Source organism: Gallus gallus, chromosome 2, assembly GCF_016699485.2.
Source record: "Gallus gallus isolate bGalGal1 chromosome 2, bGalGal1.mat.broiler.GRCg7b, whole genome shotgun sequence".
NCBI lineage: Eukaryota > Metazoa > Chordata > Aves > Galliformes > Phasianidae > Gallus > Gallus gallus.
Window position 1 is genome coordinate 137,221,326 of NC_052533.1, and position 20,464 is coordinate 137,241,789.

A 20,464-nucleotide genomic window follows, 5' to 3' on the forward strand; every position below is an offset into this window, starting at 1 on the left:
GACTGTGGTTAAAATAGAATGAATGCAAGAAATAGAAATCCTTAATGAAGGCAAAGCCACTTTAACCATGATCGTAGAAATGATCTGTCTAAAGCTTGGTTTTAAGCTGCGCCAATTCTCTAATTCAGTATGGGGAGGAGTGGAAGGTAGAAAAGCCACACGCAGTGGTAGCTGGGGTTGGTGCTAGGCTGAACTGTCCCCATAAAACAGCTTGAGGAGGAGCTCTTGTCCAACTCTGCTTGTAGCATTGCTACTGGAGGGAATGAGAACTAATTAAATAAAAGGCAAAAGCTGTTGTGGTGAATATGCCACCAGTGCTGTGCACATCCACACCAAGAAAGTTTAAACAAATGCTTTTATGTTTATCTTGATTTACTGGAAAACTGCTTTTGGACAGGAACCTAAAATCAGTAGGAAGCTTTTGTTTCTAGCACTGCCACAGGAGTGAGAATTATGTGTGGGCAAGTCAGTAGAACTGGAAACTTGAACTTCCTTTCTTTGCCTCCTCCTGCTGTCTTGGTTTGAAAAGAAGCTCTGGCTCTCTGTCAGGGTGCTTGCCCGTATACTGCCAAATTTTAAAAATAAACTAAGTTAGATGAAGCATGAAACTGGAGCATTCTCTTGTTTGCTTCCAGTAAAAGGCAAATCAGAATATAATGATATCGCTTGGAAATCAAAATGCCCTCTCAGCAGGCCCTTGAGTTAAACCAGAGTCCAGCACAGAAAAGGGCTGGAAGCTGTTACAATGATTGCTTGTCTTTAATTTTTCAGAAAAGGGCTGTTTGGTGGAATGAAGCTGAAGAAGAAGAAAAAAGGCGAGAAAGGGTTGACTATTGCAAACAAAGACGCACTGGGTAAGGCCTCATAAATCAATACTGCAACTGGTGAGAGCAGGTTGGGGATCGTGTTATACCTCATTGCATGTGAACTTATTTGAATTGTCTTACAGTTGCTGCCTTAGTGTTGATAAAATGGGCAGTAAATTCTTTATCACTTTTAGGTAAACAGAGATTACTCTTTTTGCATTAAGTATTTTGTTAAATCCGGCTTCGGATCCTGCAAGTTCAAACTACTGTATCTGATAGAGTAAAACAAAAATAGGCAGGTGACAGGATTTTAGCAGTTTTTTTTCTGTTTTAGAGGTGGAAACATCATTTCACAGTTACTCCTGAAGATCTGCTTCTTCTAGAAACCTGCAGAATGGTGGCTGGATAGGCTGGATAGATAAAGTGATTCTCTTAAGTATATGGTAGCGTGGTTTTTGTTTGCTTCCTTCCTCTGTTTTTGCTTTTGTTTTTTATCTTTAGCAGATGTAAGTGCATCAATAACACATGCAGTCTTTAATTTCTTACCCTTTAACACATCATTGTTTTCCAAGCTAAGGAGATGCTCTCCAGCATTCCTACCACTGCCATTTTCCTCCTCTCCCCATAGTCTTCCCATTCACCTCCAAGAAAACTCACATTTCAGCCACAACAAATTCTTTGCTTTCTGTGGTGTTATGTTACAGTTTCATGCCTCAAATTTAATGAGACGTTTAAAACGTGGACTCCTCAGTGTTTAGTGCAGCCTGTGAATTACAGTGCTGCCATAAACCAGCCATGTGTATCTTGACTCACTGTTGGGTAGAAACAGGAACGCTTATTTTGTGTCATAAATACTATTTAGCTAAAGGGCACTACTTTAAACAAAAAGATTATCTTCTGCTCCTTACAGCAAGGAAACTCTGCTTCTGGAGAAGAGAAACCAAACACCATTAAACTTCTCAGTAATGACAGTTATGTTAGAGTTTATTTTATATTACCTTATGATCTATAAAATATGCTGTGCTTTACAAGATAAACTACATGATAATTTACTTTAGTTTACCATGTAAGCATTTGAATCTGTCTGATTGCTTATTTCAAATGATTTTGTCTTTGAGACCTTGGATGGATTGGGGTCCTTACGTTGCTTCTTCATATATGTCATTACTGTTTTATAAAAGAGTTGGAACTAGCAAAGATGCAGATACTACCATCTCTCTCTTGTGTTAAATGGGGATTTGGGCTTAGGAGACCTAGCGGAGAAGTGTGCAGTGAGGGAGTGTGGTGATTTATTAAACCATTGGCTAAACGTACACAAGGGAATAATTCCCACTGATCAGTTACGTGCAACATATGTATGGTTACTGAGTAAAAAGGGATATTGATTCAGATACTAAAATGTCAAGGGAATAGTACTGTAAAGCAAAAGAAATGTTGCAAAGAGTTTACATCTCAACGTGGATCTTGCAGAGAGTGGCCCAGGCAGGACGTCACACTGGCACACACCTGTTCCCAGCCGTGGGGTGGAGGGGAAGATTTTTCTCCTTCAGCCTACAAAGCAAACAACACAGAGTACTACAAGCCCCTAATCAAACAGCATGTTCTAGAGTAAATAGGATTTGGGGAGTAGTCAGGGGGACTTGGTACTACAGATGCAAAACTGTAGACAGACAACTTTCACTCAAGGGCTGTAAATCAAGTCATGTCTACATGGATGCAAAGACAATTCACTCTCCCTGTTCCAGGCAGAATGAACAAGAGCCAGAGGGGTAGTCAGTGAACATACATAGTATATGAGATTGTTCCATCAAGAGGCTGGGTGTGTCAGCTCAAGCTCAGAGCTACATAACAGAGCACTAGGGCACCCAGGCTGGAGCTGGCTCATGTCTGATCACCTTCTAGCACAAGCAGAAGTCCTGTCTCTGTACCTGTCTGGTGGTTTGCTGGGAGCAGGGGCTTGTGGAATCCAGCTGCAGAAGGACCACATTCACACCTGATAAGTGCTCTAATTAGAAATCCAAGTGAGTTTTACAGTATGGTCGATGGTCCTTTGCTACCACCATCACTTTCTATGTACTACTCAAATCACCATGCCTTTGCAAAGGGATGTGGAAGCACTATTAAAACCCTTTATAGAATCAAATAATTACTTCCATTGGAAAGTATCTCAAAGATCATTCAATTCCAGTCCCCCTGCCAACAGCAGGGCTGCCAGCCCCAGATCATGCTGCCCAGGGCCCCATACAACCTGGCTTTGAATGCCTCCAGGGATGGGGCATCCACAGCTTCTTTGGGCAATCTCTATCTAGTTTTGTAGAGATACAGTGCCACAGAACACTTGCAGAAGATACACTTGGATGTATTTCCTTTCATTTGATGCAAGGATGTCTCCACAAGGTTGTCTAAGCCTCTAAGTATTGCTAAGCAAGTCAGTTTGACTTTTGTGGGGGCTGTTTGACAACTTCTAGACCAGAAGTAGCTCAAGTCCAGAGTCACTGAACATTTCTTGCTTATATGTATATATTAGAACCAGTGCCAGGCAACCAATATCTAAACTTTCACCTAAAATGGACAGGTCCCTTCCCAAGGCAGGTGCTGAACACAAGCACCCTCAGCAAGGGGCAGAGATGCTGGCAGAACTTCTGTTGGGCCAGGAGGACTAAGTAGAGTAGTGTGGGAAAGGCTGCACTGTTCAAATGTAGATACGTTCCTCTGAGCTAGTTACTGGGACTCAAGAGAGTGAGGAAGAAAAATAGGCACTTCGGGAAGCAATTTGTCTCATTTGAGCAGAGCTGTCTACAAGAGATCCAATGAATCATGCTCAACTCTCTTCTTCTATCCTTGATCTACCATTCATCATTTCTGCAGCAGGTAAAGATGAGGAATTATTTCAAAACTAGGCTCCAATTTGGTAGCTGAGAGGGAAATGGAGGGTGTTGGATTGAATGACAGATTCATTACTGCAGTAATGGTGATTATCTGTCCCACCATCTTTCTATAGATGAGAGATGAGGCAGTCAGGTGCCATTGGTGCATGTGCCTGTTGTGAATGCACACAGTGTGATGAGAAGGGCTGTACCTTCAATTTATTTGTACTATAATTTTTTTGTACAGAAGAGAACCTGCTGCTGTCGTCAGTGCTGCTCAGTACAAATTCTCATTGTGATCCATGTGATACCCAAATAAATAAAATATGCACTTCATACTGATGAATTCACTGCTCTGCTCTAAGTTAGTTTTTTTCTGGCAGAAATCAGAACCTGGGTTTCTTTTCTTGATTGTTTTTACTCACCAGGTGATCATGATGAAAGTGAAAATCGTCACCATGACACTCTTGGAAGACAAGAAGAAGAAGAGGAAGACCTGATGAACAGCAGTGCATTGTCCAGTGCTTTTGGATCTTTAAGCCCAGAGAGGAAAAGGTTCTCCTTGGCGTATTTTATGTCCCTCAAAACACCTTTTCCATCTTTCTCAGGAATGGTATTGGCATAGGACAATGCATCTGTTGACAGAAAATCCATTTACTGACAGCAGCGATCCCTTCACTCCTTCCACATGACAGAGTGGATGTGCTTGTCAGCAAAATATTATCAGCTCAAGACAGATTGTCACCAGATGCTATCTAGTACAGGGAGAGATTGAAATGGATGCTACAGGGCCTGAACTCTGCTGCTAATGAAAATGAGACAAATTGGCCACCAAACTCTATAATCAGGTGTTTTATGTAGTTGTTTTTCAAGTGGGGGAGGAAAGGAGTCAAGTTTGATGGGATCAATGGGTAAGATCATTTGCATGGATGGCAGATAGTTGTTCTGGGCTGTGCAGATGCAAAACATTTCCCTACTACCAAATACATGAAAGACAGAGAGATCTAAGTGGGATGTCATATAAATCCAGATTTGAAATCTTATAGTATTCAAGGAGTTATTATGCTGAATTCTGCCACTTGAACTAGGTAAGAAATGTGCCATCCTATTTTCATGTCTTATGAAAAGCAACAGGAAAAAGTATAAGACCAGTTGGCACTGTTCTGCATGGAAGCTGGAGTTGTACCTTGCATGTGGTAATGAGAGGCACAAGCAGAGCAGTGCTTGTATCCAGCTTCCAACAGGAGAGGAGGGGGCTGTTTTGTTTTCCATGTGCATGGCCCTTGCCCATGGACAGCTGCAGCGGTTCAGCTCATAATGCAGCTGCCATCTGATCACAGGTCTGAGCCCTTGGAGCCACACATGCCCATCCGATGGTGCTTGAATGCTGGTGAAATCAAGCCTAACAAAGCTACCTGCTAAAAACAATGGCAGCTTAGTGACAAAAACTCTTTGCAACATACATCCAAGTTGTAGGTCTAGCCAGAGATGCCTAATGAAGTATTTTGTGGTTGATACAGGGCAAAGCTGGTGCCCAGAATTCATGAAGAGGAGATGAAAACCCAGAACTACCAGGTAAGCAGGGGGTGACAGCCTGTACATGCCTTTGACATGAGCTGGGAAATATGTGTGTTGTCCTTGTCCTCCACAGATTGCCATCACCATCACTGAGGCCAGGCAGCTGGTGGGTGAGAACATTGATCCCATAGTGATCATTGAGATTGGTGATGAGAAGAAGCAAACAACAGTGAAAGAAGGCACAAATGCTCCCTTCTACAATGAGGTTGGTTCTTTCTGTTGCTGAAGACATTTTCTTCAATGCCACTGAGACGTCTCCACTTGGTGGCTTGAACTGGAATGGACAAGTTGGTAGCATCTGTATGTGTGAGCAGGGATGTTTGTTCAGTAGCAAAGGGGTCTGGGCTTTCCCTTTTGTCCTGGGAACAGGGAAAGGGCTTTGCCATGCCCACCACCACCTCTTTAGCTCCCAGATTTTTGCCAGGGCTCTGTGGGGTAACCCAAAAAGCTAAGCCATGATGCTGACAGTGCTGCTACCAGCACAAAGATGATTCTGACCTGCTGTCCCCTTCTCCCACAGTACTTTGTGTTTGATTTCGTTGGACCACAGGTGTTTCTGTTCGACAAAATAATCAACATCTCTGTAAGTACCTAGGAAAGCCTAGTGCAGTAAGTAATAGTATCTGTGTCATTTTGGCTCTGAATACTTCTTCCTAATGCAATTAAAAAGAGAAATAAGGTTCAGTACCAAGGGTGCTATGAAAGCAACATGAAGTGTTGGAAGAGGAAAGGAGAATGGAGAGGAAAAGGGGGAAAGGCAGCTGGCAATGATTTCTAGAGGTGTTCAGAATGTGCCTGCTTTGTGGAGCTGATTAGGAAATGACTTTTCCCAGCTACAAAAATCAAAACTATTCATTTAAAAATGACCAGCTGGACATCTGGATTCACAGTGCTGGTAGTAAATTGACAGACAGCATCCTAAGCTCAGATCCACTCTATCACATACACAGCTCAAATACATGAAATTCATACCTGTGCAGGAAATCTGCACCTTCATGTATCCCCAAGGGCAGAGTTTACTGTAGACTGACATTGTCTCCTCTTCTGCTCTGGAGTAGATATTGTATAACTGTTAGGATTACATCACAGCATATGGCCTCCATGAGCCTTCTGATGTAGTGGTATATAAGGACAGTACTGACACACCAAATATTGTGAACTGCTGCATTTTGGGGATGTATAGTAATTTTTCTCCAAGATACAGTCAGTCTTCTGGAATTTATGTTCTTTACCTAATACTTCCATATATCCAGTGGTGGACAGGAATATGCCAGATTTCTGAGTGTGTTGGTGTATGGGAAATGTGCCAGCATTAACTGGTGTCAATCTGCATAGCTTCATCGGGCTCAGAGAACATTTCGATATAAACCTGATGAAGGTGAAATGAAAGAAAGCCTCCTAGATAAAAATGACATTTTAAAAAGAAAATATTAAGTACAATGCTCGCTGGTGCTACTGAAATCAGAAATTCATTACTTTTCAGCACAGTTTTAGAGAATGCAACATGTGGGGATAGAAATAAATAAGAAAGGAAATGTACGGCGGGAGAGAAGGAAGCTGTGCGGGATGGAAAGCTTCAAGGCACTTGCTTAGCATGATTATGACTAAAGGAAAAACAAAGATTAGTAGCTGCCGTTATCAGCAATCAGTCATGCACTGAATCCACGTAGTCTGTGAAAACAAATTCATTTGCACCTGGAAGCTCAAGGAAAGCGAAAAAGATTAGTGCTATTTTGCATGAGTTCAGCAGTTCAGCTGCATTCAGACTCTGAATTTGAGAAGAAAATGAGATTTTCCATTTCCTAGCACCTACTACTGAACAAATCCTTTTCTCCTTTTATATCCTCCAGCACATTCGAAAAACCTTGTAGTAATGTTACGGTACAGCTGAGATGCCCCTACTGCTGCAATACTGAAATACTCCTCAGTTCAACACTGTTCATACTTGTCCTCATTCAGAAAATCTGAAGAAAATTGTTCAGTCCTCTCTAGTCTGGAAGGATACAAATCTCTAATGAGGTGCAGCGTAGATGTGATGCTCCCTTCCAGGGAAGGCAAGAGGCATTTCCTGTAAACTTAATGCTTGCATACTTCGCTATCATAAAAAAAAAATACACTCAAAGAAGTACCAGGAGAAACGCAGAGCACTTAACAGAAGCATTGAGCTGTTCCCTCAGCAGTTAAAAGTGCCATAGAGGACATTCACCCAAGGATGTCATATTTCATACAGCAAACCTCCAGAAAGAGTAGTGAGGGTTACACATCTAACACTGTTTGAATACCTTGACATACCCTGGAGAGAAAATACAAAGAGCAGTTAGACAACATCATGTCGGACTTAGGCACATCCCCTCCTCTTGTTTCCAAAGTCATGAAGAAGCTTTTATGTTTTGATCATGGAAAGCCTACATCCTACTTCCCCATTCCACCCACCCTTCCTGGTGTGATGAGTAGATTAGGGCAAGCTTCTGTTCCCATGTAGTTCCCCCAAAACTATGATCTTGTCACGTGGCAGGATGAAACCCACCAGTTTTCAAGGCTTCTTCCTCCATGGGTCCCTTAGTCCAGCCTTGTCAGAGCAAGGCTGCAGCACTGTGATGGGACCTGGTGGCATCAGGGATTGAGAAAAGCAGCACTTGTGCATGAAGCACTGGCTTAACACTGAGCCCTCTCCTACGCAAAGCTCAATTAGTTTTTAAGCTTAAATCATAGGGGTGAATAACATTTCTCCTTTATCTTTTGATTTTTCTGTTGTACTTCAACACCTTCCATGTTGAGGTGAGGTTTTACCAAGGATGGGTGAATGTGATCCCAAAATCACAGTGGCACACTGGAGGGCAACACACAAAATGAAGTCACATGACAAATCCAATGAAAAATAGCTGAAGTCCAGTGTCCCCGTCATGGATGTGCGAGTCCAAAGCCAGAGTATGAAGTCTTTCAGATTCCTAAAATGCTCTCAGATGTGTGAACATTTATCTCCAAATTCTAAATTTCACTTTTGTGAAACTAAACTCGGGGACTAATTTGAAGTGGGGCCAAGATTTTCTAGATGACTCAGGCTGTTTTCAGAAAGTATTCCACAGTCCAGGAGTGGATTCCAACCTTGTCAGCTATTCCAATGAGAGGCATATTCTTTAAGAAATGCATTTCCAGAGCCTGTCTTTCCTTAGAACATGTTGCCAGCATCTGCTTTGTCTGTAAGATGGAGCACGCAGACGTATTTGAAAACCAAACACAAAAGTACAGAGACGTGGGAATCATCTGACAAAGGAAAGTTATTAATCAAATTTGAGTTCAATTGGACTAAATGAAATTCATTACTTGCCAGGAAGGCTAAGGAGACAGACTCACTGGGGCCTGCTTGCCATCTCATTTGCATCCACATCACTTCTCTGACTTCATTAATATGGTGGGGGCTAAATCAGGACTGAGTCTCTCTGTTTAATACATGTTGAAATGTTGCAGAGGAACACTTTAATTCCTTCTCCTATGGGTGTACTCAGTTCATATGGCAGTTCAGCTATTGCACAAAAAGTGGTACAGTTTCTGCAGCCTAATGTGGAACCAGCTGTGCCCCATGTGTCTATCCTTATTATGATTTATTTAAATTTACTGGGATAAGTAATATAACTACATCGGCTCTGAAGACATATCCATCTGATTCCTCATCTGGGAATGAACCTTTGTACTCAGCCTGGGATGAACCTGGGTGATTCCAAATGAATGCAACTGGATTGATTTCTAAATTGGCACAAGGCATGAGGGAAGAAATTCCAAATGCTCTCTGCACCTGCAGCTATAAGCAATCATCGTCATGTGCTGCTTAATATCACTGTTCACTACCTCTGTACCAAATATGATCTTTAAATTGCTCTTAGGGTGATAGAAAAAAAGAGGTAGTAACACTGCATTTTTGTAACAGGTTATGCACCATAAACTGATTGGGAGTGTGCTGATAGGCTCCTTTAAGGTAGACCTGGGGACAGTGTATGCTCAGCCAGGTAAGTGGTTTCCTGCCTGTTAAACCTGTTAAATGAGTTGGGAGGAAGGAAGGGGAGGTGAGTTGCTTTTCCACTTAGATGTTTGAGGTGTACACCAAGGGACAAATTTAGTTGGGTTTTTGGAAGGTTTGTTTTCCTATATGGATGACAGAGAACCAGACAAAGTTGGTTCTCTGGAAGGAAGGAAGTTCATCCCTGATAACACCTTGACAATCTGCCCTTTGCTAGGAAGCACTTACAGAGTCAGCATTTAATTACGGGGTCAGAGTGGGCAGCTCAGTGTTTACAAAATCTGAACCTCCCTGTTCGTTTCCACTTGTGCTGGGGTGAAAGGGGGTGGAGGTGGGGAGAGAGCAGAGAGTGTGTCTCTCAGGTTTTGCATGTTTTGCAGCCTCTATCTTGGTGTTTAAGTTTGTCCATCTTACAGGTCATCAATTTTGTGACAAGTGGGCGCTTCTCACAGATCCTGCTGATATTAGGACAGGAACCAAGGGATACCTGAAGTGTGACATCAGCGTGACTGGGAAAGGCGACACGATACAAGCCACACAAAAAACAGCTGATACTGAGGAGCAGATTGAAAAGTACTGCAATATTTCTTACTGCATCTTTCTTTACTAAGTACCTGAAAAGTCCTCTGCTCTCTTTTCACTCCTGTCATTGCTAACACAGGGTTAATAGCTGAAGTTATCATATGCCTGGCTGTTCTGATGTACTCAAAGAGAGGTTTTTATAATCCTCTCAAATAAATTGAAGAGCATGTCATAGTCACTTCTCTGTAGCTGATAGAGCTGACCAGAACCGGTGGCTAAGTGCCAGATTATCCTTGATAGAAGATTCATTGATTTAAAATCAGTTGAAATAATTTTGATAAGCAGTGTAGGAAGAAGAAAAAGTATGAGAAGTTATTAGTTCTTATCTATCAGATATGTGCACATTATATTTTCCGTGTTCTTAAATAAACTCATATGTGCTCTCCATGTAAGATACAGAAATTAAAGTGGTAACAAGCTGCCAGCATACTTTAGATTTTACAAGAGCAATATTTCTAGTCAATACTGACATATAGGACCAGTTCATGGAGGGCCACCAAGATATGGGACTGGATTACATGATCTACCAGGAGCGCTGGGAGGATTTGTTACTTGAGTCTTATGAAAAGTAAGTTAAGGGGGATCTTACTGCTGTCTCCAGCTGTATAACGAAGAGGACAAAGCTGGATTATTTCAAGAGTAGAAGAATGAGAGGCTTTGGATACAAGTTAGAACAAGGGAATTGCTGGGCAGAAATAAGCAGATTTACATATTTTGTACCATGAAGGTGGTTAAATGTAGCAGAAGGCAAGAGAGAGCAGGTGGAGATACTCAGAATTTATCAGACACAATGCTGAGCAACCTGATCCAGCTAGACCTGCTCTGAGAAGGGCGTTGAAATAGGTAATATCCAGAGGTCACCTACAAATGATGTTTTCTGTGCTTTTAGAAGCACGTATATGTCACACAGACATATTTGCTGAATAATGGTGTATTATTTTCTCATACTAAACAGAAAATGTTGTGGTTCTGGAGATCCAAAAACAAATTTCTACCCCCTTTTTTCATTTATTCTCAGAATGCAAGCTAACTCGAAATAATGGATTTGGGAAAAAAATATCACTTTCAATTTTAAGGAAGCATCTTCTCTTTCCTTTCAGAAATCTCTTGATCCCCAGAGGATTTCCATCTGAAAGACCATGGGCCAGATTTTATGTGAGAATTTACAAAGCAGAAGGACTTCCGAAGATGAACTCTAGCATCATGGCAAATGTTACGAAAGCGTTCATAGGTGACAGTAAGGACCTTGTGGATCCCTATGTGGTGGTCATGTTTGCAGGTCAAATGGTAATTGGGATCCTCTTGATCACATATGTAGGCCTTCTTTCTTGCTAGCTGTATAGCAAGCAGGCAATAGTGCTTATGTCCTTTAATTTTTTGTTATGTAAAATAGGAAAAACACATATTTCTTTCAACAGAAGGAAAAATTTCAGTTCTTAAATTATGCAGGAACAAAGTGAAATAAACTCTTGATGTCAGCAGAAGTAGTATCAGCCTCACAGCAGTAGGTTGGAGTCAGGCAGCAGTAGGGGAAAGCAAATTCTGCAGATTTTTTACAAAAGCATCAAGTTAGAAAACAGCAAATTATGCAGTGTGGTATTAGGTCGGTCCTATACTCTGATCTTAAAGTGAAAAAAAATGAAAGAGGATTGAAATCAGCAAGGTAGGTTTGAACTGGATTGAATTGATAGCAAAGAAGAGAAGAGAGGACGCCCAGGGATCCAGTTCTCCTGTTACGACCATGAAGGACCATGTCAAGGAGCTTGTTTTGATTATTGACCTAAATAGCAAAAAAAGCTAACTGAACATTATTTGAAAGCAGCAATACTTTTTGTGTGCAAGGAAGCCTTGGGGAGAGAGAGGAGGAATACATTTCATCCTCTACAAGTTTTAGACACGAGAATGAGGCTTTTTGTGCTACGTTCATGTTTTGCTGTGAATCCAAATTGTGAAGTGTTGGAAGTCTGAAACTAGTATGGGTTAAAATGATTGGTCAAATGTGTGCAGTTGGTTCAGGCTTAACAGAGATCTGAAGAAAACACAGGAATGGGTCATCAATGTGAGTTTGCATGCTTGCATGTCAAATATGGGTCTAGCCCAGGTGGACTTTCTTCCTTAGTTGTTTTCATCAAATGTGAAAATAGAAGGCCTGTTGCTGCTGTGATATGGTCCTGCCACCTGCTTCAGGCTAGGAGAAGCTCCAGTCTCTGTGTCTGTAGCACATGGATATGTGCCTAGAGCATAAGCCACAGTAATCATATTTTATACTAGATAAATTACCTCGATTAAGATAATTCCATTGGTACATACAGCCTGGCAGCAGTGATGAATTTAAGTTTTTATGAGACAAAATGCATGGTATTACTACCACCAAGATATTTCAAAAGCCATTTTAAGATGTGCAGTTTGTAGCATAAACATAAATGTCTGGCTTCACAGATACGTTTTGTGCATAGGGGTCCCGAAGAATTAGGAAAGGGAAGGAAAGGGAAGAGAAAGAATTAAGAATTAAGGGAAGGAAGAATTAAGAAAAGGAAAGTCCAGAAGGGCATACCTGGAAGAAGACTGAGGTATTCAACAACATTTTTTTGGCTCACTTTTCACTAGTGACTACTCTACACACTGCCCTTGAGCAGATGGTACAGAAGGTGGGAACCAGGGGCACAATGCCTCTTCCACTGTGAACGAAGATCAGGTTTATGAGTGCCTGGGAACCTGAACATCCAAAAGTCCATAGGTACCCATGAGATGCATCCCAGAGTCCTGAGGGAATTGGTTGATGTAGTCACCAAGCCATTCTTGATGACATTTAAAAACTCATGGCGGTCAGGTGAAATCCTTGGTGACTGGAAAAAATGCCAAGAAAGGTAGGGGACCACCGACCTGTTTGTCTCACCTCACCTCAGTGCCAGGGAAGATCACGGAGCTTATCCTCCTGGAAGCTGTGCTAAGGCACATGAAAATAAGGGAGGTGATATGGGATAATCAGCATGACTTGAACAAAGGCATGATGGCATAACCATGTTGGTGGACAAGGGAAGAGTCACTCACACCATCTGTCTGGACTTCAGTAAGGCCTTTGACATGGTCCCTCATAATGTCATTCTCTCCAAATTGGAAAGATATGAATTGGATATGTAGACTGTTTGATGGATGAAGAACTGGTTGAGAGATCGTATCCAGAGAGTGGTGGTCAATGGCTCAATGTCTGGATGGAAATTGGTGATGAGTGGTGTCCATCAGGGGTTAGTACTGGGACCAGTATTTTTTAACATCTTCATCAGTGACACCGACAGTGGGATCAAGTGCACCCTCAGCAAGTTTGCTGATGACATCAAGCTGTGTGATGTGGTCAACACATCCAAGGGATGGGATGCCATCCAGAGAGGCCTAGACAGGCTTGAGCAGTGAACCCAGGAGAACCACATAAAGTTCAACAAATTCAAGTGAAGGTCTTGCACCTGGATCGTGGCAACCCCCACTATCAGTACAAGCTGGGGAATGAAAGGATAGACCACAGCTGTGCTGAAAAGGACTTGGGGATACTGGTGGATAGGAAGCTGGACATGAGCCAGCAATGTGCCCTTGTAGCCCAGAAAGCCAACTGTATCCTGGACTGCACAAACAGAAATGTGGCCAGCAGAGTGAGGGAGGTGATCCTGCCCCTCTGTTCTGCACCAGTGAGGCCTCACCTGGAGTTCCGCATCCAGATGTGGAGTCCTCAACACAGGAGAGACACAGACCTGTTGGAGCTTGTCCACAGGAGGGCAAAAACGATCTAAGGGATGGAACACCTTCCCTTCGAGAACAAACTGAGAGAGCTGGGGATGTTCAATCTGGAGAAGAGAAGGCTCTGGAGAGTCCTGATAGCAATTTTTCAGTATCTAAAGGGGGGCTGTAAGAAAGAAGTGGACAGACTCTTCAGCAATGTCTGCTGTGACAGGATGAGGAGAAATGGTTTTAAACAAAAAGAGGGGAGATTTATACTGTAAGGAAGAAGTTTTTTTTATGATAGAGATAGTGAGACACTGGAACAGGCTGCCCAGAGAGGTGGTGGATACCCCACCCTTGGAGACACTGAAGGTCAGGCTAGACCAGGCTCTGAGCAACCTGATCTAGCTATAGGTGTCCCTGTTCACTGCAGGGGAGTTAGACTAGATTGCCTTTAAAGGTCTCTTCTAACTCAAAAGATTCTGTAATTCTATGAATCAGATTTTATTCTAAGGTCTGCTCTGTGCAGCTGAGAACTCTTAAACCATAATGTGGTCTTTTATTAGATACTGAGGGAAGAATAAACAAGCTAATAGAAAAAGCAGAAATACTTTCAACACAGGATATTTGTGCTTAAATATTAACTGGTGAAATGTTGCTGACTGCAGTTTTTGATATACTCATTGCTGTTCTCCAGAGTCTAATCCTTGCAGTTACATATGCTGGACTTTCATTTCAGGGTCGGACAACTGTGCAAAAGAACTGTGCAGATCCCATATGGCACGAACAGATTATCTTCAAGGAAATGTTCCCTCCACTCTGCCGAAGAGTCAAAATCCAGGTCTGGGATGAAGGCAGCATGAATGATGTGGCCTTAGCCACCCACTTCATTGACTTGAAGAAAATATCCAATGAACAAGATGGTGACAAAGGTAAAGGGAAAATGGCTGCTCCAGAATATGCCCCTACAGTAAAATCCACTTGTTTGAGATCTGAGCACTGATTAATCCCATTTTAGGGATTCCCAGTGTTCAAGTAAACATCCATGTCTTTTGTTGGTTCTCAAAGTCCTTTTCTTTGTTTAATTCAAACTTATATTGCATTGTGTTTGGTGTATGGTAGTGTGCTACTTCCTTATTTGTTAAAAGGCTGCTGCATTAATTGGTAACTTCTTTGTGACTGGCAAGAATTTTCTCCATTAGGGATACCTGATGCAAGTTTACAGTTTGTACTAGTATCTCTTTGCCAATGAAAGCACAAAGCGCACACCATAGGCAGAGCAGGCTTCTATCCAGGAAGGGAAATGTGTTTTGGTAGCCCTCAGCTGGGTGCTACCACAGCTCAAAGAGGTACCATGAACAAATATGTAAACCCTCATGTACATGAAACTCACTGCCTTGAGTCTTTTTACTGATGATTGAGCGTATGTCTCCAGCCTAATTTATACTGTGTTATCACAGTGAGGAACACAGTCAGTTTTCATTGGCAATTCAAATTTGTATCTGACTCTTTAAACCAAAATCATATGATAAATCATATAATGTGAGAAGTGACACGGGCCTGTGAACAGTCAGGGCAAGATGAGAAAGCCTCTCCCACCAAGTTCCAGTCCTCATCCTCTGGGAGCAAGGCATTTTCTTCCAAGAAGTTTGATAGGTCCTATGTTCCCAACACAGGAAGCATGAATAGCTTCTGATAAAGAATATCAGATCGACAGAGTTCCTGGTTGAGTGTTAAGAGCAGCTACTCAGTGCCTAAAATTTGCCTTGCAAAACAGTGATCTATATGAATTGGTCCCTACCTGCATAGAAGTGGACCCAGGCTTGGCTTTTGGAACATGAGAGGCAAACTTTGTTGAACAGGCTGCCAGGAGTGTGTGCTAATGCCTAATGGAAATGACATAATGCTTTATCCTCAGGGTTCTTGCCTACCTTTGGACCCGCCTGGATCAATCTCTATGGCTCAGCCAGGAATAACAGCCTCATGGACGACCACCAGGAGCTTAATGAAGGTTTTGGAGAAGGGGCCTCTTTCAGGGGGCGTCTCTTCATTGAGATTGCTGTGGAGATACTTTCAGGAGGAGCCCGTGAGTCAAAATTTTCAAGGATCACCAAGGATATCAAGTTGCCAGCTAAAGATTCCAAAGCAGCCAAAGGAAAAGACAAAACTGACAAAGGAGGAGAGGATGGAAAGTCAGCTTCTCCTTCAGATAAGACAAACTCAACTGAAGTGGAAGTTGAGCCATTTGATGCGCCTTCAGAGGTTGGTGTGATATTAAGAGACTGATTGACATGTGCCCCTAAGCTTCTGAGGATGGCTTTGATTTCTATAGTTGCATTTAGATCATGTAGTACTGCTATTATATGCTCCTCTCTTGCTGCCCCCATAGTCTTGGTATCTTCTGATAATAAAGCAATTCAAATGGAACATTAATGTGTATCCGAAACTTGGGGAAAGTACTGCGTAGGACTTGGTTTCCATAAAAATTATCTTCTGTATTATTAGTCCTTCTGCACTGTCTGTATCTATGTATTCCTATTAGAAACACATGAGCTGCTAAATGACACAAGTCAAGGAGTGTGTTGGCAGAGAAGTGTTATGGATAATGGCAGGCCAACATGCAAGTCTGGGCCCCGGTCTTGCTTTATATACCTATCTAGCTTTAAATTGCCGTGGTCCCTCTATTCTTCTCTGAAGACTGTAATAGCAATGACATGAGAAGAAATTTATTTTCTTATAGATTTTCCTCCATAGAGAAGAAATCCATTACTGTAAGGTGCTCAGGCAGTGTGGCTTTAGCTGCTAGCTAAATACTCCAGGTAGAGGAACAAACCCTGCGGTATCACAAATAAATACTAATAGTAGTAATAAGGATTTATTTCTGGAACTGTGCATCAATTTCCAGTATGGAATGAGTAAAAAGTAGCAACATAATGCAGTGCTGCTAGATATTCTTTTGTTTCAGCAATATTTCATGCTATAATAGACAAAGTAATTCTATTTCATCTCTCTGAAAAGAAAAGCGGGAAAAGGAGCCATTAAAAATAAGGTGGAAAATGTCTCATAGAGCCTCTGAGACAACAGAGGCAAATCACCTGGCCCCACAGGTGAACTGATTCCAACAGCAAGAAGACATTAAACATTTGTTATTTGCTTTCTTTGTAATGGGAAGTAAATGTGTGTCACAGTCTCTGAGCCTCAGCTTTAGTAGGCACACTTTGCTCTGGGTTCATACTGAAGATAATCAAGGTGCAGAGAAGCTGAAGCTACTCTGGAGCTGCAATTTGCTTGTGAAGTTACGTTTGATTTGAAATGCTGCTAATTCTGTTGTTGGAAACATATGCCTCTTTGCTGTGTATAGCAGAGGGTTGTTTTCAAAAAGAAGAGATCGTGGACTTTGTCAAAAGCTGTTTCTGCTTTGCAAAAGGACGATGAAAGGCAGGAAAACTAATATTCATACACAGATGATTTTTTAATCATTTCCTCACTCTCTTGCAAAAAGATCCCCATTCTGATCTTGCCCAATGGGCTTCAGTGCACTGATATTCATATGAGGAGATCGGTAGTGTTTGAACTGGGGAGATTGTGGCAGTCAGTATACGAACCTGGGAGAACTTAAGCCATAACATTCAGTTAATTTGAGCTTAGTCTTGGTTTGAGGTTAATAGCTTGCTTTGTTAATGGCCCAAGAGGACTGAAGGTCTCAGCTGGCTTTCCTTGAATGGGTCTTGAATGAGTGTATACAGAACCAAACTGAGTCTCAAAACTCCTCAAGAAGTGACATTTTTTAGTATCTGCTGCCATGTTGTGATTGTTTGGTTCCTGTGCTGACAACACAGTTACCAGTGTCTGTGCTGTGATGCTAGGGAAGGCAAACAGCAGAGAACTTCATACCCCACCAGGTCAACACCTTGATAACGCAAACACAAGAGCAGAAGGTTAAAGTCGCTCCTGGGGAACAGAGCTGGGAAAGCAGCAAAAAGTGCCCTTGAACCATCAGAGACTTATGGATGGAATGGTGGTTTAAGTGTATGTGGAAATAAAGGAATTATTTAAGAGACTACTGGTGAAGAAAGATATGGAGTGAGAAGAAATTACTTTTATGTGACCAGCTGATATTGCTGGACACTGTTGATACAACCAAAGTCATACATGTTTTTCTCTTTTTATGGTAAGAGCGGAGTGGTATTACTTCTCACTATATAACCACTGACAATCTCAGGCTGACAGATCTACAACAGTAGCACAGCTGCTGGATACTTGTGAAGTCTCTGTAATGCAAAAAAAAAAAAAAAAAGAGTAGAAAGTAAAATAAATGTCATTTTTTTCTGCCTCCTTCTTCTCCAATAGATCTATGGAGAGAAATTTGAAGAGTTCCTCCTCTTTGGGGCATTTTTTGAAGCCACAATGATTGATAGGAAGATTGGGGACAAGCCAATAACCTTTGAGGTTTCTGTTGGTAAGTGTGTTAAGCTCTTCTCTAAAGAAGAGAAGATGTCGCACCTGCATGTGGACACTACGTGCTACAGAGTGCTGTGTCTCAAGGATAACTTTCAGAACAAGGCTTGCAAGTTGGAATTAAACCCTCATCATCAGGGCAGCACGTGGGTAGCACCATGCTCATTCCAGACTTTGAGTCCTGTTGCACAGTAGCACCCTGACACTTTGTGCCTGTGTACCTTGGTGTGCTCAGTAGTAAAGATAATTGTGCAGGGAGAGATTGGTCTCACAAATAGAGCAGTCAATGAGCGATATTGATTCATGCTGAAACTTAGCTGGAAGCAGTGCTAGGAATAACAAGAAACTCATTTTTTATAATTGGTTGAGAGATGATACTGATTTTTGTGTTCTTGTTGGAGTTACTACTAAAGATGAGTCTGGCTCTGAACTTAGGACATGAACATCTGCCAGATATCTGTGCAGTTGAAATTTGAATCCAAATTTGGCAAATGGTCTTTATTTACATGAAGGGCTGAATCTAGAATCCAGATGGGGATGCTGTGTGGGGTGACTCAGCACATCCCTCTCCTTCAATGAATTTGTTCTGCCTGTCTCTAAGCTGTAATTACCACTTTCATGGATTCACATCTTTCCCAGTGCTGATAACTGCCTTTCAAGGAAAAATCTTATCAGAGAAGATGATTGTGTTACTGGCAGAGTAGTCTAGTGTCAAGCATGAAGCTGTGGCATCAAGGTGCTGTTCTTACTAAAGGTCCCTTTGCAACCCTACTTAGCAAAAATTGCTTGACTGAAAATGAGCTATAACGCTTCTGAGATCAGGCTTTGTAATTATCATCCACATGTTGGAAAGGAGACTTACAGTTACTATTTAAGTCAAATATACTCAGGGTCCTGGGATTAGAAATAATAGCATCATTATTGATTTTGCTTTTGAATTTCTTTAGTAAAAGAATTTCAAAAGAAAATTGTTGTCCTCCTGGGGTGTTCCTGTGGGTTAGGAGGCAGAGGATCTCTCATTGATGGGCATTGGTATTCTAGATGCCTATTGGGTAGGAGTGGTAATGGAAGCATGGTGCTGGAGTCTGAACAGACACTGGGATTAACATAACCAGTCAGGACCTTTCCTATATGCTTTGGTATGCCAGGAACAGATAATGATAAGAGTAGACGGACAAAGATGTTTCACTAGTATGAATATTCTTCCTCTTTTTTAAACCTCATTCAGGTTTTCCATCTTCTTACTAGTCATCTCCTCACTTGTAATCCCGTGTCTCTAGGTAACTTTGGTAAAGTTACTGATGGAGTGTCAGCAGGAGCTGGAGGGAAAAAGAAGGCACGTGATGAAGAAGTGGAAGAAAGTCTTCTACACGATAAGGACGATGAAATGTGTCATAAGCTTGGAGTACCCCTGGCATCCATCACACACCCTGAGAAGCCACTAATCACAGGTGGGAACAGGTGAGGATCTGTGTTTTAAGGCCTCATCGTACACAAATTTGGTTCCTCTTATAATCCTGTGGCACTAATTAATAAACTCTAACAGCGTTAAAATGATTGTGTGGAATTAAGGCTTTCAAAGAGGATCTTTGTGCATCTTTCATGATAATAAATTTGCCAGGCTTCACTGCAGTGGTCTATATCCACTTTTTCACTATTTTCTGTTCTTGGCTTCATGGGTTCTTGAACTTCTGGTGATTTTTAAAAGGGCTGTGTTATGCCAATTATACTTCGGAAAGCTATAAGGAAGAGTGCAACTCCTTCAGTGCTGTCTCTGGTTGAGGATCCATACCCTGATCACAAAAAGCATCTATCATGTTTCCATCTCCAGTAGTAGAATATCACATCAAAAATATTGACATGTGGTCAAGACAGAAATAGTTTCCCAAAACACTTTTGATAGCTAATAGTTATAGATATAGACTTAAATAGCAGGTAGTAACAAAAGAAGAATGGAATAGTTCTCTTAAAAAAAAGAAAAAAGAAAAAAAAGGATGGAGCAATGGGTAAATACATGCAGAAGCATTCTTCTTGTTTATGAACAGAAGTGAAAATGTTTAATTCATTTCAAGGATGCCAATAAAAAGCAATCTTTTCTTTGTTACTTTGGTAGGTAGAACAATCTATGATACTGGTGTATGCCAAGACTAGATGGTATCTCAGTTGGTAGAAGGCCAGGCACTGACAAGTTTACAGATAGAAGGACCAGGTGGGAAATTTGAACCTGGATCTGTTCAGTTTCTGGGCTTCCCTACAGTTGAGAAGGGCTTTAATTCTTTCTTGTGACTGGCAGTTCAGCCAGATTAAATAAGATGTAGTGGAGCAAAACAAATAAGAAAATATAGGAAAATATCATAGCAGAATATTTGTTTCTGTAGCTAATTAATAAATTAAAAAGTGAAAACAAATTTTGACATAAAGATAGTTGCCTCTCCTTGTTAAGAATA

General features: G+C 41.5%; 1 protein-coding gene across 5 annotated transcripts in view; it reads left to right on the plus strand.

The window, feature by feature from the left end:
* The window catches only part of FER1L6 (fer-1 like family member 6), an 83,187-nt gene that overhangs the window by 21,213 nt on the left and 41,510 nt on the right, over positions 1-20,464 (plus strand). For all 5 annotated transcript variants that reach the window (XR_005857660.2, XM_040695962.2, XM_046938292.1 and 2 more), the window contains exons 2-13: positions 772-854; positions 4,102-4,228; positions 5,194-5,248; positions 5,325-5,456; positions 5,772-5,834; positions 9,177-9,255; positions 9,683-9,839; positions 10,949-11,135; positions 14,299-14,491; positions 15,478-15,821; positions 17,910-18,018; positions 19,298-19,478. Coding sequence is in view for 4 of the 5 variants with exons in the window: in XM_040695962.2 (XP_040551896.1) it covers positions 772-854; positions 4,102-4,228; positions 5,194-5,248; positions 5,325-5,456; positions 5,772-5,834; positions 9,177-9,255; positions 9,683-9,839; positions 10,949-11,135; positions 14,299-14,491; positions 15,478-15,821; positions 17,910-18,018; positions 19,298-19,478 (1,710 nt within the window). In the remaining variant the exon portion in view is untranslated. The remainder of the gene's footprint in view (positions 1-771; positions 855-4,101; positions 4,229-5,193; positions 5,249-5,324; positions 5,457-5,771; positions 5,835-9,176; positions 9,256-9,682; positions 9,840-10,948; positions 11,136-14,298; positions 14,492-15,477; positions 15,822-17,909; positions 18,019-19,297; positions 19,479-20,464) is intronic.